General features: G+C 39.7%; 1 protein-coding gene across 4 annotated transcripts in view; it reads left to right on the top strand.

Moving 5' to 3' along the window:
• PCGF5 (polycomb group ring finger 5) overlaps positions 1 to 26,636 on the top strand; it is a 65,225-nt gene that overhangs the window by 17,070 nt on the left and 21,519 nt on the right. For 3 of the 4 annotated variants that reach the window (XM_059851602.1, XM_059851605.1, XM_059851606.1), the window contains exons 1-3: positions 14,399 to 14,535; positions 14,980 to 15,289; positions 24,460 to 24,556. In XM_059851602.1, the coding sequence (XP_059707585.1) occupies positions 15,178 to 15,289; positions 24,460 to 24,556 (209 nt within the window). In that variant the 5' untranslated portion in view covers positions 14,399 to 14,535; positions 14,980 to 15,177. Of the gene's footprint in view, positions 1 to 14,398; positions 14,536 to 14,979; positions 15,290 to 24,459; positions 24,557 to 26,636 lie in introns of those variants that run through there. The other variant, XM_059851603.1, reaches the window with a different exon arrangement.

Genomic DNA, 26,636 nt, shown 5'->3' on the forward strand with positions numbered 1-26,636 from the left:
CTCAGTAATGCAGCCTTTTCCTAACACAGTTTATATTGTAGACATTATAGAGCAGATGGACTCTCAAAAGGGTGTGTTTCCGCTGGAGCTGAAGGTATAAGCTAAATGGATATATTTGGATATATTTGCCCTAAATGTAATCTAGCCAATTTTATTAAATACCAATAAAAATACTGTCAGGTGTTTCAGTAAATGGTACCCAGCTTGCCCTGGAGCTGTGTGACTAGATTATTCTGATATATCTGTTCACTTCTGTTATTAATGGGGTTAGCTAGTTCAAAGAATTTATCTGCTTTTCCCTTTCAAAAAACAAATTGTTTTCTTTTTAACAAATTTTGTCTTACTCCTTTACTAAATACTGCTGACAACCTTTAGATTTGCTTCTGATTTATTTTCTTGTAGAGGCAGCAATTTTCCATCCTCTGTCTTCACTTGGCCCTCTCTGCCCCAAAATACAGAGGCTCTTCCTTTGTGCACAGAAGACCAAAAGGCACACCTCTGTGGCTGTTCTGCTCAACAGAGCTCTTTTACTGGGGAGTACTAGCTGACAGTTGCCCCAGAATTCCCAAGGTGTATGATTTCCTTGATGCTTTCAGAAAAGAAGAAAACAGACCTAATTAAAGCTTGAGTCCATAGAGTTTTTCCCAGATTTTCCTAGAGCTGGATTGTGATAATACATAGCCTGGACCCTAAATTTGGCTACTCTCATTCTCATCCTGAACCACACCTAACAGAGAGCCCATTTCCAGCCTGAATTGCCCACTTCTGGAATGGCAGTCTCCTCTAGGACAGTTGGCTAGTAGGTGTTCTAAAGTCAAGTAGTGACCTGAATATAAAACTTAGTTGTTTGAGTAGAATTCTGTACTGTGAAAGGACATCTCCTGCAATTTGAGATTATTGAGTTTTCCTCTTGGAGAAGAATTTAGACTCCTGTTACATACATAACATGGAATAACATCTCTACCCCAAAGCTATACTGTTTTGAAAACACAATTATTTCTCGGGAAGCTTCATTTGTTCATCAGATTTTGAGTTAAAATTTAGTGCCTCTAAGAAATGGAGCAACCCATAGAAGCAGGGGAATGCAGAAGGGAGATGAGAAATAGAAAAACTTGAATGAAGGGAATAAAGAGGGAAGTTGAGCCATGCAAAGCAGCCATTAACCCAGTTTAACAGGACTGTGGGGTAGTTGCTGTTATGCACTATTCCAGGAAGCTTACAGTAATGGTAGTTTTGTCCTTAAATTAGCAGCTTTTTCATAATTTACATTTTTAGACATGGCATGGAGCAAATGGGAGTGGGCACAGAGGTGCTGTGCAATCTGATACCAGTCTGTACTGATCTTTAGGAGAACCCAGTGGGTTTGTTTAGCTGACATTATGATGCTTAGCATAGTGGATGCCAATGGGTAATGTAGACAAGGAGGTGCCAGAGTCAGTGCAGGCTTGGGTGTATCCCAGGTAACCACTGGTCTCAGGAGAGACCAATGCCATGGTGTGAGACCAGACCCCAGCACTCACCGTGGCATTCACCTCTGATACAGGTCAGACTCAGCTGGGGTGACTAACACCTTATACACTTCCTGTTTGCAGGTAGCCTAAAACTGCATGAAGTGAACATGTTCCTGACCTATTGAGTAATTCTGGTTGGTATTTCACAGAATCACTGAGGTTGGAAAGGATCTCTGGAGCTCATCTATTCCATGTCCCCCATTGAAAGTGGGATCAACAGATGAGATTGCTCATGACCTTATCCAGTTTGATTTTGAAAGTTGTCAGTGATGGAGGCTCCACTTACCTTTACTGTTTCCCACAGTTACAAGTTTATTGTTCTTTGACCACTAAGTGCCATTTAAATTGGCTCCTGTGTACATCAGTGACAGTGGTTTGGAAAATAACACCATTGAGAAGTCATGTTCATAGCAAGGATGTTTGCTCTAACAAACATAGTAAAACTGACTTTTTTACTGAGTAAAAATTGTATGTAAAGATTTGGACAGGTGTTCCTAAAATCCAGACAAATGATGGGGTTACTTTTTCCATCTTTAAAAAAGTGACTGGATGCAGTCTATCTTCAACAAACCAGTACACTTTCCATTTCTCTTTGTTATGGCTATCTTTGTTAGGTGGTTTTGTTAGCACCACATTAATTGCACCAAAAGCATTCGTTTTCAGGAGTATTTTTGAATCTCTCTACTGAAATTCATTAGCATTTTCCTTATTGACTGAAGGACATTAACATAAAATAGGATTATAAGAAAGCAGTTTCACTAGCTCATCTTAACAGTTCTCAACTGTTCTTGAGTTTTTTGTACTATTAACTGATATATAAAGTAAAAGGCAGGGTAAAGGCATTGCTTCACTGGTACAAATGTTAAGAAAAACAGATGCAATGAAGAAAATTGTACAATAGATTTTAAATATATCAAGTAAAACTGGGAATTGCTATTCTATGTTTGAAATTATCTGTTTTAGACGTATTTTGTAACAATGGTTTCTGTCAGGAATTTGGTAAGTTGATGCATAATAGAAGAAACAGCCCCCAAATACATATTTTAGTTCCTGACTGATAGAGGGTTTTGATGGTACCAGTGTTTCTGACAAGTTTAAAAGACACAGGATAAAACATTAGACAGAATTCCATATTTCTCAGCAGGAAAAATGTAAATCTCCTTAATTTTATTCCTACTGAGCTGTGGCAACCGAGGTCTTGTATTTAACTGTGAATTATTAAATAGACAGCATGATGATGATAGGAGCAGACTATGTGTTACATGTATCAACAAGTTCTCATAAGCCAAATTCCTTGTCAAAATTTCATATTCCCATCTATGCATTTGTGATAAAGGGAAATAATTTTAAGAGTATTACGCCTTTTACTCTTAAAAGCTTCCCAAGGATATTAGATTAGGGAATGGAGTGAGATTTGCCATATAAATTGTTAGGTAAAACCTTCTAGCTTCATGCCTCTAGAACCTAAAGTTATTACAGCACTGAAGAAAATAGTCACATCTAAAAAAACTCAATAAAATGCATACAGATTGTAGTAATGTAGAAAGGTCAGAAATTGGATATCTTTAGCACAGTTTATCATTTGCTTTGGAAAACCATCCTTGAAATGTATTTAACATTTATGGGAGCTCAGTTCATTACAAAATGTGAAAAATTTTGCAAGTAAAAATGTTTAGGATATGTTTGGGCTTTTTCAAGTGTGTTGATACAGGGAAAAGTCAGCTGGCAATTTGAAGATGAGCTGTTATATCTGTGATAAATCTCATCTCATAGAATGTCTTCGTGTTTGACAGTCACTATAGAATTTGGAACTCTTGCAACACAGATTAGAAATAGCAGTGAGGTATGAAACAAAAGAATGATGCATTCTCTCTGCTGACTTACACACCTTTTTAAGGTATAAGGAGGTGACTGTTACATATATCTGTATATTCCTGCATGAACTTCCAGACTAAAGCTTGATGAAGGCTGATAGTCATGATTTTAATGAGCACTGTAGGCTTGCATGGACTCTGGGTATGCATAGTGAAGCAAGATAATAATGTTTATACAATCCAGGCCTAAAGATGTAACATAAATATAGTTAATCTGCCATGTTATAGATGGCAGATAATATAGATATACCTGCAGGGGAATGTAGTGATTTCAGTAGGATTGTGATTCTTTGTGAGGAGGAAATTAAGATCTGTTTCTCTATATATAAAGCAAGATTCTTAATCAATGATCCAATTTGTATATTTGTTAGATGTTTTCATTAAGTGCCATTATATATTTGAGGACCAAAACAGATATTATTTTGTTGTATTCAAATATCTGGATTTCTAGAAGGGCTTTTCCTGTACTGGTATTCATTTTAGACTCAAAAGCATCTAATCTCCAGAAGTATTAGCTACATTTCTCACCAATGTTTTCTTCCTTCAGAATTTTGTAGCCAAGTAGTCCACAATCAAGTCTAGTTGATGAGACTGGATAAGTTTGAAATGTGACAATGAGCTTCAGCAGGCAGTACAATTTTATAAATGGATCATGTATATTCTTTGTATTCTGAGAAAGACTCAGCCCTGCTCTGTCGAGAACCCTAAAAACAGGGCGTCCAAACTGCCACAGCCTAGTCAGCTAAAAGCCACATGATCTCATTGGCTCTGCACTAAATCCAGACTTCCAAGTACTACAAGAGGAAGTTCAAGATGCAGGGATGGTAAACGTGGTCTCAAAGTTTTTGGTTGATTTTGTGTTCATTCTAATTAAATGCACATAAACCAAGAATATGCTGTTTACATGCAGGCAGAGTCTGAAGGCCAGGATTCTGTAATTGCAAAAACAATATCAAGCTTATTTTACATACTTGAGAACTGTTTTATACATCTTTTCTTTAGAAAACTCCCTTTTGATAATGTCACATGCTGACACCATTTATACAAACTTCTTTAGTTTCATGCAGTCATGGAACTAAGGTTGGGCAAACTAGCAGCCAACTTCCTAAGCTATGTCACTGCAGAACTGGCAGATGATGTCAAGTTATGGGTTGATTGCTCACTTGAGAATAGGTTCTGGCTAGAATCCTGAGTTTGTCTCTCCTCAAAACTAGCACACTATTCACATGAAGAGTCAACTAAATGTATCAGTTTTACTTAATTGTTACCATTAGTATAGAGGATAAAAATTATTAGAATTTCAAGATTATGCTTTCTGTGAAAGATTACATGCAGTGACTCTCATTTGTTAGTGCAAACTGTTAAAAACATTAAAATACCCAAAGAGCTTTTTTTTTTTTTTGCTTTTTCTTATGGAAGTTTTTTTTATCTAACTCAGTAGGCTAAATTCTACAGTGATTATGGTCATATGATTAGATGGACAGGTCACATGGAACATGTTGCTGCACAGACATTGACTCTTTACCTACATATATATGTTAAATTGCTGTCAAAGAAGATCATAGGAGGATATGAACCTTGGTATCTTGGTCTGCCCCCTATTTTCTCTTAGCTTATTCAGAAGAAACATTCTCTGTTTTACAATTTAAATGCACAGGTGTCTGTGTTAAGTTTTCTCAGACGAAGCTGACTGTTTCAATAGGCTGACAAAGTGGCAGTTCCCATGAATGAGTCCCATGCAGTTCAAATGAAATGGAGTCCACCCAGCGTTGTGTTACTAATTTAAAGGTTTTATTCTTGAGAGAGCTGCAAACAGAACTCCTGTTGAAAATCGATTGACATAGAGTAGTTAGCTCCCTAAGACATTGTGAATATTCTTAATTTGTCTTGTAAAAGATGAGGCAATTTGGTTGCTACTTTTCTATCTCCCTTCAAGCCTGTTTGTTTCCTGGTTCTGCCATCATAAGAGTCATGAGTAGATTTTGTTGAGGATTGCTTTTGCTGAGCTTATTGACGCTTTAAATTTGTTTTGACTTAAGATCTAGTAGCAAGTCTTGTTTTTAATTTGCAGTGCAAGTTGATTGCATAATTGTGAAGCTGTTTGACATGTGTGATACAATTTGATTTGCATTCCTGCCAGTTTCCAACTGTAAGAAACAAAATCTGTTAGTAACAGTTTTAGTAGGAGTCACTGGAGGCTTCTTACAGTTTGTTTTCATTGTTTTCATTTGTCTTTTAATTTCATGGAAATTGAGAGATGAAACTCTATAAAACTATTTGAAGACTTCAGGTTATGGTTTAGCTGTGCTGTATATGTTGATGTAAGTGGCTTTGATAATTTGAGAGGAAAAAAGAGTGGAAAAAATATTATCTATAATAGGTATTTTTATATGATTTATGTGTACAATGTGATATAGAGTCGAAGAGGATATATATTACTTACAGAAAAAATGATTTTTTAAAAAGTAATAGAATTATAGCAAGTAGCTGCTAGGATGTCTTGTGAAAAAGCAAAGACTATGTTGTGACTTGATTAGCAAACTTGAAACCTATGATCAAACTGTTATAGAAATACATTTCCTCTGGAAGGATACATACATCAAATTGGGAAAGTGTTTGCTCTGGGACCTACAGATCCTGGAAGTCTGTAGAGGAGGCATAGTCTTGCCCATGAGGACAACAGCTGTGTCAGGCTGCTCTGTGCATGAGTACACCACTGGAATTTTTCTGATAATGTAGCTCTGAGTATCACTGATTGATTTATTTTTTTCCATTGTGGAGTAGCAGGGAGACTTGAAGTAGCATTAATTGCAGAACAGATTTTCCCTGGAGAAGCCTCAGAATAAGCAGGTGATACTATTGTAGAGAGGAGCATAAAAGGAAACTGAACTGGCAGAAGTTTATCATCAGATAGCAATAGGTAAAGTAGTTAAGAAGTATTGGAGATTATATAATAATAGAAATGGCAACACAAGTGGGATTTCCATTAATTCCGACAGTCTAATAAACTCTTCAGTAGAAGTGAAGTAAATGGCTAGAGACCAAAAATGTAATTCTGATGATGCAAGATGTTCGTGGTGCAAGGAGAACACCTGATTAGGAACCAAGGTAATTGTTTCAAATTATGTATCTTCTTTAATATGTTACCAGAACACAACACCATTACTTGCTCTACTTACAGAGACTTGCTAGATTCTGTCCTTATACAGAACTGCTAGAAATTTATATAAAGCATAGGACTGTAAAAGACTACTTTGGTCATGCCCTGTGGGTCTCCACAATCAGGCAACTCCGAAATAATGCCTGCTCTATTGCAGCCTACAGAACATGCTGTGAACCACAAAACATTTGTTTCCAATACTCCAAAAAAAGGTGAAGGAGATGTAGCACAGCAGAGTGAAGTGCATGGAAGTTAGCATGCTGTGAGATAAATCCAGGAGAGGTTGAGGATACCACCAGTATTTTAGTTGCCCAGAGATCCTAACTCCACCACAAATCACTGGCTTTTAACCAGTGACAAAAGCACACAGACAAATGGAGGCACAGAAGCACCTTGGTTTGATGTCTTATAAACCTCCTGAAAGTGCGTCACCCCCTGTGAGCAGTCTCTGATGCTTCAAAGGCTAACCCCACTTCACCAAAAATCAATTACCTGTGGGGGGAAAAAAACCCAAACCAATGTGCCACTTGTGTTGTGGCGCAATACAAAGTTTTATACTATAACAAAGAACTTTTGCCTTTAAAGCCAAAATAGTGTCAGCTAGGTTATTTGCATATGAAGAATCACCTTGGCTACATGGCCATCTATACCTGAACGGTGCTTTAAAAAGCCCAAACAAGCCAGAAAGCAACAGCTGATCACAGTTCACACATTGGACACTGGGGTAACTGAGCAGACCATTTGGTCTGTAAAATTTTCTAAGTTTGTCTCACTTCCTCTGGGAAGTTTCTGAATATCTTTGTGTCTGATACATGTAATCATGCCTATTCAAAATATTCTTCAAAATAAAAATCCACAATAGTGAAAAAAGAATCAAGGAAACAGAAGGAAAATAAATACCTTTTTAAAATATGCCCATCACACTTAAATCTATGGCTGCTTTTAGCTTAAAAGTTTGGATTCTGATGAGATAGATTGTTGGTTTTATACTTGCAATACCTCTGAAGACTATAATCACAGTTCTTGAATTTGCTGTTTCCAGGGAGGTATGTAAAACTGGTCACAAGATCTTCCCTCAGTATGTTTAATGGTCAGCTAATAATATGTTCTAAACCAGATATTTTTTCCCTTCAACCTCTGCATACATTTGACTGAAGTTAAATTGTCTCCTTCATGCTTGAGACAATTTCTAGTTAATTTTTGTTTCAGAGTTCTGATTTTTTTTTTTTCCTTGCACTGGCAATCTCCCTCTCCCACTGTTATGACCTTGTTTCTTGTTTTCTGGTTCCCTAGCTGGGAAGAGACAGTGAGTGTGCTACGGCTGACCAGTATTTCAGTGTTCTAAGGAAATATTTAACAATACAGATCTGCTCATCTTCCCCTTGCTGGAGTCACTTGTTTGATTCTCTCTTCTTTACTAACAGCCAATTATTATAAAGTCTGTAGTAACTTACTTTATGAATTCTCTTACTTTTAAAAAGTTCCTGGAATTTAGTTCAACACAGTTGGAACACTGTGTGACACAATTTTACCTTTCACTTGAAGTATTTCTTGAATGCATTTTTCTTGTTTATGTATTTGTCAATGGCCTAATAATACAGATGTTGGCATTTTGCAACCTGCTTTGCTACTTTACTTTAGGCCATAAAAGAAGAGTAAGCATTAAGAAATGCTATATATATCCCAGAAGTGCTATTATGTGCTAATGCATGGCTTCTTATAGAGAGCTTAGTGAGGATGAAGAAAAACCCTGTTGGTAGAAATGCAAAACCTCACTGCTGATCATTTTCATGTGTAACTGATGGGGATAAGAGTAGCCTGATTCCTATTGTTTCCTATCAAATCAAAGGCAGTTTTCACACTGAGCATACTAGTATTTTTATATGATAAACAATGTTACTACTCTTTGTCTAAAAAGCAAAGAACTATGTCACATCATCCCAAGATTATGGCAAAGACTTGGATAATGGCAGTAAGAGTTAGGTTGACTTGCTGCTAGTAAATTGCTCATATATCAGAGAAAGTATACAAGAAGGAGCAAGGAAAATTCCAACTGGATCTAAATAAATTAATTCACAATGAGGATAGTCAGGGGTTGAGACAAGTTGCCTAGAGAGGTTGTATAATTGCCATCCTTACATATACTCAGACTTTCTTTGGTTGAAGCTGTGAGCAATCTGAATTAACTTTAACATTAGACCTGTTCTGAGCAAAGGCATTAGACCAGATGATGTCCAAAGGTCCTGCCAACCCAATTAGTGTTCTATTCTAGATAATGTTCTGCTTGGTTGGGAATTTAACACTGGAAATAAGAGATCCCAGGTGGTTATATGGGAACTCTTCCTCCTACCTGAGTAAGTATGCAGTAATTTTAACTAGGTTGCCTAGAGTTTGAGGGAGGCTGATTTTCCTGTCTGTGGTGCAGCACTGATGAAGTGACAAGTGGGGTGCTGTGTCCAGTTCTTAGAACAAGAAGGACATGAAGCAAGTCTCAGGGGCCCACAGGTGTTTAAGTTATTGGAGCACTGTTCATATAAGGAGAGGTGGAGAGTTTGGGGACTGCTCAGCTGGGGGGAAAAACCTCTCAAGGGGATCTTTTCAGCATATATAATTCCTTGATGGGAGGGAATGAAGAAGAAGAAGTCAAACTGTTCTCAGTAGTGCCCACTGACAGGAAAAGAGGTAATAGGTGCAAATTGAAACACATTAAATTCTATCTGATAACAGGAAAATATCTTTTTTCCACTATGAAGTTGATCAAAACTGGGACAGATTGCCCAGAGAGTGTTTACAGCCCCATCTATGGACACAGTCAAAACCCAGCTTGTTAAAGTCGTGGACAACCTGCTTTAGCTGGCCCTGCTTGAGCAGACAGGTTGGATTAGATGATCTCAAGACGTGTCTTCCAACCTAAGGAATTCTGTGGTTTCAAATTTTTAAAAGCTGTAGAATGGCATTTCCATCAGATGTCTAGAGAATCAGTACCCAGTGAAGGTGTATGTTGTGGTTCTCTCTAAATGCCATTCAGATTGCTTCACAATTTCTATCAAGAAAACTAAGGATTTTTTGTTTTGTTAGTTTCCTAGTTCAGATGGATTTCAGTAATTCTTTCATCTACAAAATACAATTAACTCTTAGGATAACTGGAGGGTAGTTGTGGACTTGCCTTGAAACAGACTCCAGAGTAGCTTGATAAGGATGTAACATTGTACCAATGTGGATCTTCTTGCAAAGTTAGAATTATTCACTCATTTCAAATTTTGCTGAGAATTTGGCTTTATTGATCAATGTTTATTTTGTCTCTGAAATTAATTTGGGAGCTGACATTGAACATTGGTATATTTCAAGAAGTATTAGAACTGCTTTAACGGAATGCTTGGAGTTCACAAATTCTTGTGTGTCCTGGCTGTTCCTTTCAAAAGATACATTTTATTGATATTAAATGTAAGTAATTACTCTGTTTCACATCAGGATGATACAGTAGTTCTTTAAGGATTTCAAGAAACTACTCGAGGATGGTAATGCTTAGAAAGCAGCAGTTATTTCTATGTGTTAGGAAATTCATATATGTGAAAAAGAACCTGGCTTTTTTAAAAAAGTAAGCACTGTGTTAGAGAACACTGAGGACTGCTGAGTGAAAGTTAGTTGATGAGAAAGTCAAAAGTTGAAGAAACACAGAAAAATGAGAGCAGCTGTATTTCCATCACGCATTTGAGGGCTATAGTCACCAGCTCTGTCATACCCTGTGTCCTAGGGTGACTTTATGATACTGTATTGTATCTCCCACCATCTGCTGATGCTGGATGTTGAGTTCTGTGCCTTAAGATCAGATCCAAGAGCCAAGGGAGGGAGAAGCAGCGGCGTGAAGTTTTGTCTGCAGAAGCTTCACTTCCTCCCCCAGATGTCTTTTGCTTGGTGTGTTTTCTGCAGCACAGATAGAGGGAGGGCAGCTTTCCTTTGCTTTTTAAGCTGGTTTCTCATCTGTGAGCTGAGTCAAGAAAGGTTTTCATGGGACAGTGTCTTTTTTCTGGAACTGCTCAGCTTTTCTCAGGTCTGGAACACCAGGACAATTGCTCGCCCCCCTCCCAAGTGGCACTGCAGCCTGGACACCAGACCTGAGACTGAGCGAGAGCCAAGCCAAACCCACAGAGAACCCTCTGAACCACAGAAGGACTCTCTGAATTTGCCATCTCTTCAGAACAGCGAGAAGTTTTATTGTTTAATATTATCCATTTTTCCAGGCTTGTGAATACTTTGCTTTTTAAAGAAACAGCTTTTTTCCATTTTCTTCAAGGAGATTTTCTCCTGAACTGGTTGGGGGAAGGGCTCCTGGAATCTGCCTTTTCAGAGGAGACACCCCTTGGGTGTTTCCTCCCAAATTTGCCTCAAACTAGGACAAATATTTTGGTGCCCAATGTGGGGCTTGAGGAAGTAGAAAAAAATTTGTTCTAATTGCATTTTGGTTTTACTTATCCTGTATTGGGATAAAGCAGCCAGTAGCCATGCTGCTTGAATTTATAACACCTCTCTGGCTTGAGGCACTGATGTCTTTTTGGTCCCTAGGCTTAGGCTTGTTTTCTTACCCACAAATAGCTCCAGTACTGTCCCTAACATGTAGCTTGTACAGAAGAAGGGCACTGATTAGGATGGATATTTTGCTGGGTGTGATGATTATGATTTATAGGGTGTTAACAAAAGTACTGGGGTTTGTTCAAAATATGTATGGTCTGTTGTTTATTCATCCTAGCTTCCGTAGCCTGTTTTGGGGATTTATTGGTAACTGCACCCTGTTTGTTAGAGGAGGAGGAGTAGGGGATGAGGTTTCCCAGCCCTTCCTCTCCTTCTTCTCTTTTAAATCTGTTATGTCACCTTTTGAGAATATTTAGCTTCCCCTGAATGTTAAAGAGACCACTTTCCTGGTATTTTATCTGGTAAGCTTCTTGTGTACGGTCTGCAGCTTGTCTAGAGTGAGGGCTGAGATGTCCAGAGGGGTTGAGGAGGCACCTGATCCAGGCATGGAAAATCCTGAGTGGTGTGGGGAATGGGAGAAAATAGGCCAGACCCTGAAGGAATTTTCTGACCCAATAGCCTGGGACTTTCCCTATGAACAAATTCAGAACCCAGATGAGCTGGGGAAATATTTGCAAGAGAACCAGGACACCATGTTTCCTGTCACAAATGACACATATCTACTCTGATGAGCTCAGTTCATTTCTTAATTCTGTTTCTTTCATAATATGAAATGATTGATTCAAACACTGTTGTTACCTTTGAACTGCTATAAGTAGATCAAAATGCGCACATCACATATATGGACCTGTATGTTTAAACAAACCTGTTGCATGCAGTGCTGGGAGTTAACTATCTTTGAATTTATAATTAATTCATAGGCATTTATTAACGTAATTTTCTTCCTGATGATATAAAGCATAAGTATTTAAGGATCTACTTTCCTCTGATAATGAAATGAGAGCTTCTTCTGTGCTGCTTCTCATTTGCTCTTCATGTTGTGGTCTGGAAAGGTGCTGAAAGCCTCAGTTTTCATCACCTTCAGTCAGCATCAACTTGGTACCAGCAGGACTGAGTTCCTGCACTGTGGAGAGATGAGGCAAGAATTTGTCATGTACAGTGTCACTTACCTGGCATGGGACTGCTTGTCCTTAAAGGAGGGACTTCAGCATGACTTACGGGGATCAATACCACTTGTGTGTGTCTGCAAGTATCCCAACTGCTGTGTGAGCATTACTGCCTGGCCTACACAGTATAATGAATGACATAACTGAGTTTTTAATGTGCTTGAATACAATACTGTGCATCCATTAACGTGTAAACATGAGCCCAGCTGATTAATTCATTTAGAAAACATTGGGTTCTTTATTTTTTCAAATGAGACACTTGATAAACTATGCTGTGAAATCTCACTTAGAATATAGTTTAGTTTTAAAAAAAAGTCTTACCAGATGGAGTGGTTTGGAAACAGCCAGGAGAGCATCAGCAGCTGCATGTTTTAAATGCATATATATGTTTAATAATGCTGTATCAAACTACATTTGAGCAGGGCCACTCTTATGCACACTCTGAAATAAGTCAAATTCTAATAAACCAACTGAATGTGACTAATGAAAATATTCCCATGATATGTATATAGTTTTTGTTGTCTTTTTCTCTATTTAGTGTTCTTTAGCCTGTGACTTGTCAGTGTGTGTTTTGTGGTATAAAACTGCAAATAACAGTTAACAGTAGAAGGTTTAAACCATCAAAACACAACTCTGTTAAGCTATACTGAATCCTGGGGTGCATCAGGCACAGCATCACCTGCCAGTCTGGGCAGGTGGCTGACCCCTTCTCCTCTGCAGTGGTGCAGTCTCACCTTGGGTGCTGGAGCACTTCAGGCCACCTCCATGTAAGAAAGATCTAAAACTGTTAGCGAGTGCCCAAGGAGGGCTGTGAAGATGGTGGGGGGCCTAGAAGGGAAACCTTGTGAGGAGCAGGTGGCTCAGCTCACTTGGCTTGTTCTGCCTGGGGGAGACTTGAGAGAGTCTGCAGCTTCCTCATGAGGGGAAGCAGGGGGGCAGACACTGATCTCTTCTCTGTGGTGACCAGTGACGGGACCCAAGGAAATGGCCTGAAGCTGAGTGAGGGGAGGTTTAGGATGGATATTAGGAAAAGGTTCTTCACCCAAGAGGGTGATTAGGCACTGCAACAGCGTCCCCAGGGAAGTGGTCACAGCACCAAGCCTGACAGAGTAGAAGAAGCAGTTAGACAATGCTTTCTGGCATATGGTGTGACTCAGGGATGTTCCCGTGCAGGAACAGGTGTTGGACTTCGATGATCCTTGTGGGCTCCTTCCAACTCAGGATACTCTATGATTCTATGCTGCTTCAAAAGATTTTTAGCTATATAAACTTTTGTTCATGTTGTGGAGAAATAACCTCATACAAGATGAACATTTTATCAGGAAAAATCATTCAGATTCTGTTGAATTGCTCTGTCTGGTTTATCACGCATTCATCATTGCACTGTAACTTTAATTGTGACAGTTTTTGATGCACCTGATTCAGACTAGCCATTGAATTTATGTTAATGGAGATCTATTGCCTGGTAAATATTAGAGCAGTAGGACTGGATGGCAGAAACATGCCAAAGTTATTAAAGCCTTCAGCTGTTGCAGCACTTACACATGGATGAAAGGGAAGAGTGCACTGGAGGGCCACTGCAAAATGAGCTTTTATTTCAAAATGCAGAACAGAAGAACAAAAACCTAAAACAGTTTCAGGTAATGTGGTGGCATTGCAGCTGATACAGGAAATGTCTCCTTATGTTTCTGTCATTATTGTTAAATGCAGTATAAAAGAAATTTTCTAGAAACAGTACCATTGGAAAATTAAGGCAGCATTAATTTTATGGGTAATTACCTGGTAATATGATGGATTTCTGTGACTAGGGGGGCAAAAGCAGATGCACTGAACCACGGAGACAGCTTTTACTCGTGCTAAGCCGTTGGCTAGTTGGTCCCGGTTCGAGGAAAACACACGTATTTTCTCGGGATTCGGGCTAACTTAGTGCAGTGTTTAGTGTTTGCGTTTGCGGGCTGGAGAATGGGTTTACCTTCCACCCTTCCACGGGCAGAAGCTGAAGTTATTTTTAAGAAACAGTGCCGGTGCCCCGGCGGGTGTGTGCCGAGCGGAAGGCGCGGGCCGGGCGCCGCCGCTGCGCTTACCTGGGGCCGGCAGCGCCGCCGCCCCGCTGCCGTCCGGCCGCCGTGCGCGGGCGGCCCGCGGTGCTCCGGCCGCCGCCGCCCCGAGCGGCGCTGCGGGCTGTGGCGCAGCGGGGCTCGGCCGGGAGCAGCGCCTGCGCGCCCGTCCCGCCCGCCCCGGGACCGGCCGCGGCAGCCCGGCGGGGAGGAGGGAGCGCTCCGAGCGGGGGAGGCGCACGGCGTTTCCCTTTCTCTTTCGTCGGGCGCCCGCCCGAGGCCGCGGGGCTGCACCAGGTACGGTCGGGGCCGCGGCGGGGGCGGGAGGCGCCGCAGGTGCGGGAGGGGAGGGACGGGCGAGCGCGGGTAGAGCCGGGCGGCCGCCGCCCTCTCCGGCCGCGGTCCCGCGGGGCCGGGGCGGCGGGGGTGCTGCTCCCCGCGGGCCCGGCGCGGCCTGCGGGCCCGGCCCGGCGAGGCGGAGCGGGGCGGGCTGTGCCGGGCGGGCTGTGCCTGCGGGGCGGCCGCGGCCCCTGCACCTGTCACCGCGGGCCCCGGCCCGTCCCGCCCGCGGCCGGAGCCCGGCGGGGCGGGGGCACGGCCTCGGCTGCCGGCGCACGGCGGCTGCTGTTATGTAAATTACAGCCCCGGGCCGCTGCCAAGTTCATGGCGACATTGGTCCTCCGGGGCATCGCCGCCGTCCGGTCAGGTTCACATCGCTCTCTTTTTCCACGTGTGTTACAGGTAGGAAAATGACTCGCCCGACACAGGAGCTGGAGTTATGAGCCATGTCTCAGTGAGACCTGCGGAATTAAGATCAAATGCCTGGAGAAGTCCAGCTGCACAGAGCAGCGCCACAGCTCTTGTGAACTGTGGACATCAGCGCCTCTCAGACTTGCTTCTCTGGCCCCAAGCACTCTGCCAGCGTTTCCTGCTCCACGAATGGCTACTCAGAGGAAGCACTTGGTGAAAGATTTCAATCCTCATATCACCTGCTATATCTGTAAAGGCTATCTCATCAAGCCAACTACAGTAACGGAGTGCCTCCATACCTGTAAGTAATACTTTGCAAAATAGTCCCGCCTTCATAAGTTTGTTGGGTTTTTTTAAGTGTTAATGTGTTTAATATGGTCACTGTGCCTGTTTTTGTTTACTGAATTTTTACATGAAATATTTTGAATTAGTCCAGTCTCTTCTGAAGTTTCCTAAACACTGGTCTGCAGTCTGGGTTATCTTGAACTGTGTGCAGTTCTGTGCTTCACAGTACAAGAGAGATATGGAGCTCCTGGAGCAGGTCCAGCAGAGAGTAGTAAGTTGATCAAGGATCTGGAATATCTTACAAGGAAAGGCTGAGGGAGCTGGGCCTGTTCAGGCTCAGGAAGAGGTGGCTGAGACAGGGCCTCTTTAAGATGTGTAAATATCTAGGTTGGATGTCAAGAGGATGGAGCCAGGCTCTGCTTGGTAGTGCCAACAGTAGAACAAGAGGCAATGGGCAGAAAGTGATGCACAGAAAGTTCCACCTGAACTTGAGGGAGAACTTCTTTACTGTGTGGGTGGCCAAGCACTCTAACAGATTGCCCAGAGAGGGTGTGGAGGCTCCCTCATTGGAGATATCCAAGAGCAGTCTGGATGCAATTCTGTGCCATGTGCTCTGGGATGACCCTGCTTGAGCAGAGAGGTTGGACCAGATGATGCAGGGATCTCCCTTTCAACCTGACCCGTTCTGTGAGGCTATGCCAGCTCTGCTGGACCTGGCAGAGTACAGAGACCCTTTGCCCTAGACTAGTGGTGATAGTGCTGGCTCTAACACCTAACATATCACTATAGCCTGTCTGGTCACAGGTGAGATCATTAGGTCAGGTGTGCTCTTTTGATGATATAACCATGCTGGAAGCTTAAACTGATGTATCTGTTGGCAGTATGTGTGATGCATACACTAGTTTGGTCAGTAGTGGCCCACATCTCTCTAATGTGTTTCATGACACAGTGCAGAGAAACATTTGAAGGTGGCAAAATATTTGCTTAGGGAATAGATCTCTTTCAGTGAAACTGTCTCAGGAAAAGTTGTTTAGGTTGTCTTCTGCTCCTACTACATCATCATACATTGTCGTGTATGAATTATATTAAACATATGAATGGTCCTGTCAAACTCTCTCATCTTACTTTTACAAGCTTATTTACCTGCTTGCTTTTTTTATATTTATTTCTGAATAGCCAGTAGTTTCACTGGACCTCCTTTAGAATTTGACATCTTTCCAAATAACATTTGAAGTCTTCTAAAAGAAGATGCCTACTGGAAATAGCATAGAGAAGACAGTCTAGGAGCTTCCTGGAGTGGGTGGAGGATAACTTCTTGACATAGTTAGTGAGCGAGGCCCTGCTGGACCTGCTGTTTGTGAACAGAGAGGGACTGGTGGGTGATGTGAAAGTTGGAGGATGTCTTTGGGCACAGCAAACACAAAAAGATAGTTTTCAATTCTTGGAAAAGTAGGAGGGCATTTAGCAGAACCACTTCCCTGAACTTCTGGAGGGCAGATTTTGTAGCCTGGTTGATGGAGTCCCTTGGGAGGCAGTCCTGAAAGGCAGAAGAGTGCAGGAAGTCTGTATGTGCTTTAAGAAGGAAATCTTAAAGGCACCAGGAGCAAGTTGTGCAGAAAGATGAGCTGGCAGTGAAGGTGACCAGCCTGGCTATACAGAAAGCCTTCTCTGGATCTTAGTAAGAAAAGTAGAGCTTTTGAGTTTGGAAGAAGGGACAGTCAACCCAGAAGGACTGCAGGGACGCCATGAAGTTATGAAGAGAGAAAATTAGAAGGGCCAAAGCCCAACCAGAACTTAATCTGGCTACTGCCATAATAGACAATTAAAAATGTTTATATAAATACATTATCAAGAAAAGGAGTGCTAAGGAAGATCTTCATTCTTTATTGCATACAGGGGGATAATAGTGACAAAGAATCAGGAAAAGACTGAGGTACTTAACAGAGGTAAATTTATTAGAGACAGATAAATATATTAATAAATTCTCTTTCCCTTTAAAGAAACTGGAAAAATTCCAGTATTAGCTATTTTTTATGGTTGGAGCTTATTGAACATTGACAGCTTTTAAAAGGTTGGGGTTAGGGGAAAATAGTTACATCAGAAATCAGATTTAAGAAAAAAATGTTTTTATTGTGCTATCTTTTTGTTTACATAATTTATTTTTTATTTACTTTTGGTCCTGTTACAAAACAATAATGGCAGAAGGAGCATTCTCTTCTCAGCAGCATCTGCTTCTTCTGTTCTTCTTTCTGTAGTTTGTGAGCTCTTCACTGAGCCTGCTCTGTCACTGCCCAGTTCCCAGGTCAGAGCACATGAATTTTACTGAGCTGCCATATAGTTACACAGGTCTTCTCATTGAAAAACTGCCCCACATTTAGGTCCTTAAGTAGAAATGCAGGAAAGAAGGAGGTGTTTCTTTAAAGCAAAGTCTAGTTTCAGTTACCAAAATACAAAGATTACAGTGATGGAAAGGAAAATTTAAAACTTGAAAACAGTGGTGATATGCAAATCTTATGTCTGCAAAGGAAAAGGTGATGGAAGAATTCAGGGAGGTACTCTGCTAAGTTATCTTTCAGAAAATATTTAATATTTTAATTTTTTTTTTTCAAATAGGTATGGTACCATACAGGTATGATTCTTCAGTATTGTCAAATAGATACCACAGTATACAGTGATTTTAACTGTCCTTTGGTATTTGTCTTGTGCTTACTAATTGCCATGATTGAAAGCAGTGTTGTACAGATTATCAAAATCTGCAGATATTAATGGTTGAAGAAGCTGTGCAAATTCATTAGATACTGGGAGTACAATGTATGACTTTGGACAAGATGAAAAGCATGTATTGACATAGATGTTCTCCAGTGATCATGGGGCAACTAATGTGATCAGTAGTAACCACAGCAGGGAATTAGCAGTTGATTTGCATATTCTGTATTTCTGGAAAATATTAAGTCCTGCTCTGAGAAGTTAGTGTCTTTTCAATAAGAGATGTTTCTGCTGGGGCAGAAAATGTTGGACAAAAAACTCCACTATTTGCTGGGAAACATAAGTGCAACTTGGGTACCAGAAATGCAAATTTTCTTATCACTGTTGGAAAGGAAACGGTTGTGTTAATGCAAAATTACTTATTCTGCAAACTCAGTACTTCATTTCTTTTTTGCTACTTTCAACAGAATGTTTTTTTCTTATGGACTGAAACCTTTTTTTCTAGTCTGTTACACAGTTGTCAAGGATGTTTAAGAACCACTGATGGAAGCAGTCTGGATATGAGCTAAAGGGCATGTCCCATCATCTGTCTCCTGAGTCACTCCATTGTTTAGTACAGTGTCCACTTACAAAATTTGCAAAATAAACTTTCCTTGAGAACATTCTTTAGTGTCTTAAAAAATAACAGACTGTTTACACAATCATAGAAATGCTGGTTGAAAACATCAACAAGCATCTGGAGGTTGTCTAGGCTAACTTCATGCAGGAGGCAGGTTAGTTGCCAGCACTCTACCAGATCAAGCCATGTCTCTGTGTAGTTGACATTTGAATTTCTAAGCATGGAGTCTCCACAGCTTCTCCTAATAACCATTTCCAGTGCTATAGTCTTTATCTAGTTTTTCTGAATATCCTGCCAAATGTCAACATGTGACCATTGCTCCTTGTCATACTATATGCCGCTCCCCAGAAGATGGGCTCCATCTCTCCTGTAACTGCTGTCCAAATGGTACAAGGTATTATTACATCACCTGCCAGCCTATAGCATGATTTGCTTTTGGCAGATTGCCATTTCCACTTTCTGATTACATTTCTGTCCCTCCCATAGCTGGAAATTGACTCCAAGGGATATAATGTAATCTGCCATCTTCCCAGTGAGCTAGAGGAGGCTGTTTAGCTGTACTTCCCTGGGCCATCCTTCCCCTCTTTCTTACAGGTGACCATAACACGCTACTCTTTTCTAGTCATCAGGTACCTCTCATAATCACCTTGATTATGGTGATGAGCTTTCATCTTAGTGAATCCTACCTGGCCTGTAGATTTAAGTACATCCAGTCTTTCTCAGTAAGCATCAACCTGCTGCTCCTTGGCTGTTGATCATCCCTCTCCTTCCCAAATCAAGCTGGTATGCAGGGAGGATCAAGCACTGCCTGTGAAGACCAAGGCAAAAAGATACTGAAGACTTCAAACCTTTCTGTATAAGCTATTCCTGAGTTGTTTCCCTCATTCATTAACAGGCATATTTTGTCAAAGCTTCCTTCCTACTAGCATACTTACATAATTCCTTATGTCTCTCATCAGTTTTAGCTATGGCTGAGCCTTGGCTTTCCTACCTTTGTCTTTTAAGTGCCAGAGTAGTGATTTTATATCCTTTTGTTTCCCGTTCTTGTTTCCACTTCTAATATGATCTACTTTTGCATATTAATTAGGAACCGTATGCACTAAGCAATTCTTGTGCACTAGGCAGTTCTTCTGACATAATTCCCTGTACAGTGGACTGTATAGCTTAGCCAGCTCTCTTAAATCTCTTTCCAATGATAGTCTCCTTGGGAAATCTGATGAGCAGTTGCTTAAACAAGCTAAAGTCCCATCTCCTGAAGTTCAGAGTCCTAACTGTGCTGTTTAAGTGTGTATCCTTTCTCAAGATCCTCAACTCACCTCAAGGCAAGCTGCTCTCTGTGGCTGTATTCATCACCAACTTTTCCCTCTTTATGAACAGGAGATCAAAAGGTGGTTTACTCCTAATTGGTCTCTCTAATATTTGTGTTAAGAAATTGCCAACCAAGGCAGTCTAGGAAATTTCAGAAATGTCCTTCCCTGCAGGAAATTTACCAGAGATATAATTTTCAATATCAAATAATCTTTCAGCCAGAGTGGTTTTCAGATTTTGCTAAAAACCTATGCTGTCAACACAAGATCCCAAAAAAACTTCACTGCAGCAAAATTTCTCACCCTCAGACAAGCAAGCTGAGCTGCCTTCTCCTGCAGAAACTTTAGTCAATGGCATGTAGCAGGGCCTAAATGTTCCTTTTTAAATAGTTTTCAACACAAAAAGTCTTTCTTGGTTATCACATCCTGAAATTCTCTCTCTCTTGTAACAAAAAAAAAAAATCTAGTGTGACTGTGTTTGGTAGTAGTAATTAAAAGAGGAGTAGTCCCACTTGTATAGTTTCTGAAAAGGGTGGTTAAGTGAAGTTTTCTGTCTTGTTTTTAAGCAAACACTCTCCCTAAAAGTAAATGCTTTTAAAGCAGGCTTAAGGTAGATAATTAAATACTTCAGTAAACATACCAAATGCCTTGTTGCACCTCTGTGCCATCAGCGAGATGGATTTGATGTTCCACTGGATGGGTTTGACGTTCCACTAGCTGTGCCCTTCCTTTGCTCACTGAATCAGAGTGATTAACTTTGAGAGAGGAAATCCTTGGAAGAATTCAAAGGATGAGTTCTGACAAATAATTTGTACCACAATTAACTAATTAAACATTATCTTGTAGAATAATTTATTTTTAAAATGCAATATGAAGTTTTATTTAGGTACCTCATTAATCAACATTTAAACAGTAACCTGGATGGATACATATGTAGATATTCATAAGATATATCCTTTTTTTTGTTTGTTTGTGACATACAGCACAGTCTTGGCACTTGTATCTATGTTTTTCATCTGATTATGAAGATCTGAAAGAATGTGTGAACCAGATCTCTCTGTATTGGAAAACAGCATTGTTATGCAGCCAGCCAATTAGCATATGTCACACAAGTGCTTTCATCAGCCATAGAAAGTCATCTTACATGAGTTTAACTTTTATTGTGTCTCATCTGAAATGTCATTGTACGACTATGAAACTGAAGTTCTCATTTCACTGGCATGTGTAGCATATACCTCAAAATTCTGCAAACTGTACATTTAGGTTAAGCCATTTTCTTTTGCCTGTTTGCTGCCCTACCATGACCTACAGTAAAGCAAATGAAACCATGTTATTTTCCTAATCTGTACTGGAAGGGTTTTGGTTAAAGGGTTAAGGGTTTTGGTTTTTTCCCTAGGTGGTGAATTAATGATATTTGTCATTTAATTGTGTTCAAGGATTCCCTTTTTGCCTACCTTTTTCACTCAATATTTAGATTTCATGCCATTTTCTGAAACTGCAAAGAGATAAGCTTTGAAAAATGTTGAGTGTTTTACATTGAGAGTAACAGAGGACGATTATACCTGTCATATAGGAAAATATTTGGTTGATGATCCCACTAGGAGTGTCATGTATCAGTTCATTATTCTTCCATGCTAGAATTTATATGCATTTTCTACCCTTATATTCCTGTTGGTAAATCACATTTAGTTGTGGTCAGCAAATCTTCATAGCACCATAGCTCTACATGAGAAAAAGCAAAAGTTGGTTTAGATTACTTCAGTATTGATTTACAATTTCAAGGGGGTTTTTATGGTCTTGAGCTGGCTGTACAAACAGATGATCCAGATCTGTGTGTTTATTGGCATGGAAAAACATCCATATAGGACTGGAATAAGGTTCTTGGTTCCTTATGATGTCATCTCTGTATATGTTCTACTCAAAAGACCTTTCCTGCACTTGAAATGAAGCTCTTCCTTAATCATTAGGTGCTTTCTTGGACCATGCATGCCTTCCAAGGCTGTCATCTCCTCTGAAAAACAAAAGGTGTAATAAGAGCACAAAAATATATTCAGACTGAGGAATTCAGTTTCTTTCCATAGATTGGTTTATATTATAAATATTTCTTCCAATTATGGTATTTTGGATATTAGCATGCTTTATGTTTAGCAGTGTTTAGTGTTTGGGAGATTTTATGGAGTCAATTATCTAAGTATATTAGTTATTGATCCTGTGGCATGGAGTTCTTCTGAATAGTAATAATTTCAGATTTCTTCTGGATGTAAATGAAAGCTATAGCTTAGATAGGCCCTATTTGCCTTTAGTTTGGAAAACAAACAAAAAACCTAGGAAGCTCAAATGTAAAATCTCTTTACAAGACAGCTCAATGCAGTAAGAACAGTGTCATCTCATCACAGACTTCAAGAACTTCTCTGACATGAGTGGAGCAGAAATTCTGAGAACAAGTGAAGGGAATTAAATTCTCATAAGAATTTCAGAAAGTTTTTCTAAAATGCAAGGAAATTCTTTCAGAAGGAGGCTAATTCTATTGCTTACAGAAAAGAAACCAAATAACTCTGGTATTGAAACAAAGCCCCTTCTCTTTTTGAAGAATTTTTGTGCTAATTCTCTGAGTCTGTTGCAAAAAAAAAAATCATAGAATGGTTTGGGCTGGAACAGACCCTTAATTAGTTGTGACTCTCCTCCCATGGGCAGGGACACCCTCCACTAGTTCAAGTTGCTCAGAACCTCATCCAGCCTGGACATTTTCCAAACAAGAGAAGGTTGGGGGTTGAACTTATCAATTCCGAAATTAATATTGAACAATTGTAATTACATTTTTACAAATTTTTCCACTTTGTTTATTCTTGATCATTTTAACTTGGTGTTGAGCTACAAAGGCTCCATAGAGATGCTGCTGTTTATACCAGACAGAAGGCTTACTAAAAACATAAAGACTAACTCCTTCCTTTGTTATAGGAGTTAGCAGATGAAACTCCATTGAAAAAAGAGTTAGCTTTAAGTTCAGTTTCTATGAAGTGAAATTAGAAGAGGCCTAGAGTAAGCCCAACTCTTCTGTTACTTGCCTCAGTGACTTTTAGCTGAAATTCCAGATGACAGTAATTTACATCTGTGTTAGACTTCACGATTTCATTATCATACTTGCTCCTTAGCCATTTTCCCCCACACTCTTGAAACTGAGGTTTCCAACTACTGGCATTTCTGAGACAGCTGGTGACTCTTAACCTGGTGGCTCAGTGGTATTGTCCTCACCCAGCACTAACCCATACACCTTCTCCTGGCAGAATCAGTGAATTCAGCACAATATAGATACCAGGATTAGGAGCTATCAGGTGCTGCAGCTGAAAAGCTTAACTGACAGAAGAGTTATTTTACAATTCCTTGACAGTCTTGGGCTGTGAAGTTAATGTCTTTAAGTTAGTGATTTAAAGCAGTTGGAAGAAGCACCTACATGGAGGTTTACTGTGTGTGCATTGTCAGCATCAGCTGATTTGATATAACTCTTCTGAGCATTCTAAAGCAACGACAAAGGCTTTGTTTGTTAAAGAAAGTTCAAGATTCCTAGAGTGGTCTTATAATTAGGATTTTCCAACTTGTTTAAAGATGTTCATATTTCTTTAAGTAATTGATGAAAAAAGTTACAGTGTTTCAGCAGAAAGCATATTGCAGTCACAGCAGTCCATTTATTTTTTCAGTCCATTTACTGATGAATTTGCAGTTCTTATTTCAGTGTAGGTGAATTAATAATAAGAAGAGGGTAGAGTTTATCTCCATCCAGAACATTGTTGTGCAGCAATAATAGCAGGCATATTTGTTCTCATCAGCTTGGCTTCCATAATTAATTACATTAAAATCTACAGTCTGTAATTGGTCATTTAGAAGCAACAGTAGTGTAGCACCTTGTGTAGTTTACTTTCAGTTAATTGGTTTTTAAATTCACGTTGTTGGTTTGGGTTTATTGATACTTGCCATGGTCCTGATCCTGATTTTTCATTATAAGGTTCAAATATTAAATGTTGAGTGTACATTCTGTCATTGCTTTGGAAAGACCTGTGTCAAAAAGGAGACACTTTGAACCTGTGTACAGTTTCTGTGACCTTTTCTCTTACAATAAGTATTTTAACCAGTATTTTCAGCTGCAAGCAACACCATTGAACTGATGTAAGTTATTTCAGATCAGCTGAGGTGATGGTGGGCTGTGCTGGCTGAAGTTCCCCAGCACCACCTGAGAACCTGCTCTTTAAGGTGGTACAGGCTGTGGGCTTCATGTGTTATGATGCTGGGAGAATTCTAAGTAGCGAAACTATCTCATAATTTAAAGTGTTTGTCCAGCCTGTGCTGCTGACCTTGGTGTCCCAGCAGAGCAGAACTAACTATGGTTTTGAGGAACAAGAAGGGGATAAGATACATTGTCATTATTTACTTTAAGACAATACTCTTTTATTTCTGATGTGTGAGGTAGCTACCAGGTACCATTAGGTCATACTTGAGCAACATTATTTAGATTTTGTCTGAGTGTGTTATTTCTTTTTTTTTTTTCCTTCTCTGTCTTAGTTTGTAAGACATGTATTGTTCAACACTTTGAAGACAGCAATGACTGTCCCAGGTGTGGCAACCAAGTGCATGAGACCAATCCACTAGAAATGTTAAGGTAAGAATCTACTTCATAGCATTTGCTGAAATGGAAGAAGAAAAACAGCAACAAAATCTTAATTTTTTTGTCCTAAAAGGGCAATAATTGTTTTGGTTAATGCATATATTAACTGTTCTAAGCCATACAGGCTTTCATTTTCTCAGCTCAGACTACATTCTAAATTGAATTTTTCAGATATAGTAAAAGGAGGAAACATAAGGGAAAGACACAGAAATAGTGCTTCTATTCTACAAGTTTAAAAAAAAATAGTGTCTCTATTAAACAAATGAACCAGATACTTTTTATTCTTTACATGAAATTAAATTCTAGAGGATTGCTTTTTCAAATTGTTTAGGGCATCCCAAACCTCATGGCAACTTTTTCTTTTTAGAGCAACATATAGAAAATGAATCATGTTAAAAGCATTGTTTTTCAGGGCATAAGTCCACCAATCTGAATTGAAATCTGTTGTAAGATTAATGAAAAGACACTCATGAAAAGAAGCTTCTACATTAAAAATACCCTTTTTTGAGATTTTTTTATATTGTATTAGCACACCATCCAATAAGATAGAAAAATTTGCAAATGTCATAAGTGGAAGAACTTCATGTTTTCTTGGAGTGATGAAGGCACTCTGTGCCCTCACTTCCAACACTATCTCCACCCCATCCCCCAGTATTTATTGTTTTGTAATACTGTTGTGAACTTAGAAGGGCTTATTCTTACCTTAATGTAAAAATATAAATTTACGTCTGGAATTTACTAGGCTTGGTATAATTTTCTGATGTCATTGCTTTTGTTACAATTTGTCGTACATTGCTTTGATTTCTGACTGATCCATGTGTGCACAACCATTCCCAGTTATGTACCAAGAGCATAACTGAGAGAGCTTGAATTCAGCCACTGTAAAGGGTGTTATTGGCCTAAGACTTTGTCATCTGAATATTTTTGGAAGGGTGGGGCTGAGAAGGTTCACGTAGATTATTTTTCTGATTTCCTGTCAGTTTCTGAGGTGCTGTATGAGTCATAACAGAATATGCTGTTGGCTAATAATAAGCTGAAAACAAAAGCATTTAGAAATATTTCTTTTATTTTGATAGGACCACTTCATGTGAGATGAAAAATGCCTTTTCTGAAACATGTAGTAGATGTTTAGTAAACAAATACTGTCCTTTGAGTAGGAAATTATAAATGGGTGAGGAAAGTTGAGAGCACAGGCCAGAAATGTGGGAAGAGCTATTTTCTCTGCAATTATTTCCTGAAATTCCTTTTAGAGTCATTTGGTCTCTTTGCCAAGAAACTGCATATAGTTAGTAGTTTCCTGGTTGTATTTTATGAACCAGCTTTAAACATTTGCTAAACTAATAATCAGAAGAGCACATGAGCCATGCAATGGAATTATCTTCCTGGATGTTGCCTGCATAACTTAACACAAGAGTTACACTCTGACATGGAGATCAGCCCCATCATTGCTAAAGAATGCAGTCATTTTCTGAGAAATTGTGTCGAACTCCACTTAGAAGTTTTAACTAAGATCTCTCAGATAAGCTTTATAAACTACTTCTAAACTCAGTTCTGAGTAACTTCATAACTATGTGAATTTTTTACATGTATCTCTTACTTGGCAACACTTAGGGTCTCTTGTAACTACAAGACTAAGTCTGAAATTCAACATTGAGCTCTAAAATGAAAATGTAGGAAGAGTGTTAAATGTTAAGAATTCCCTTGACTGATTTAGCAGAATTCTGCATCATCAGTACTCAGTAGGGTCTGTGTTGACAATGCCATGAGGGCAGACTTCCTTTTTCTCTTGCTGGCATGTTCCTGTGCATGCAAGTTTTCCTGAGCAGTAGTCTTAGTTTGGTTCACTTTTGCTGATAATTATCAGAGAGTGTTGATCTTGTAACTCATTCAGTACTATAGAAGAGGTGGGAAAAGGAGCTATAAGCTGACAGAAATGCTTGGTTCTACTTACTGTATATTCTGGTTTGGAGATTTGGAAGGTGGTTAGAAGACGTGGGAATGGAAAGAGGTGTCTCTGAAATACCAATGTTCTTTTTTCAGTATTAACAGGAAGTACTGCAGTAAATGACTGAGA

The sequence above is a fragment of the Haemorhous mexicanus genome, chromosome 7, assembly GCF_027477595.1.
Source record: "Haemorhous mexicanus isolate bHaeMex1 chromosome 7, bHaeMex1.pri, whole genome shotgun sequence".
In the NCBI taxonomy this organism is placed as follows: domain Eukaryota; kingdom Metazoa; phylum Chordata; class Aves; order Passeriformes; family Fringillidae; genus Haemorhous; species Haemorhous mexicanus.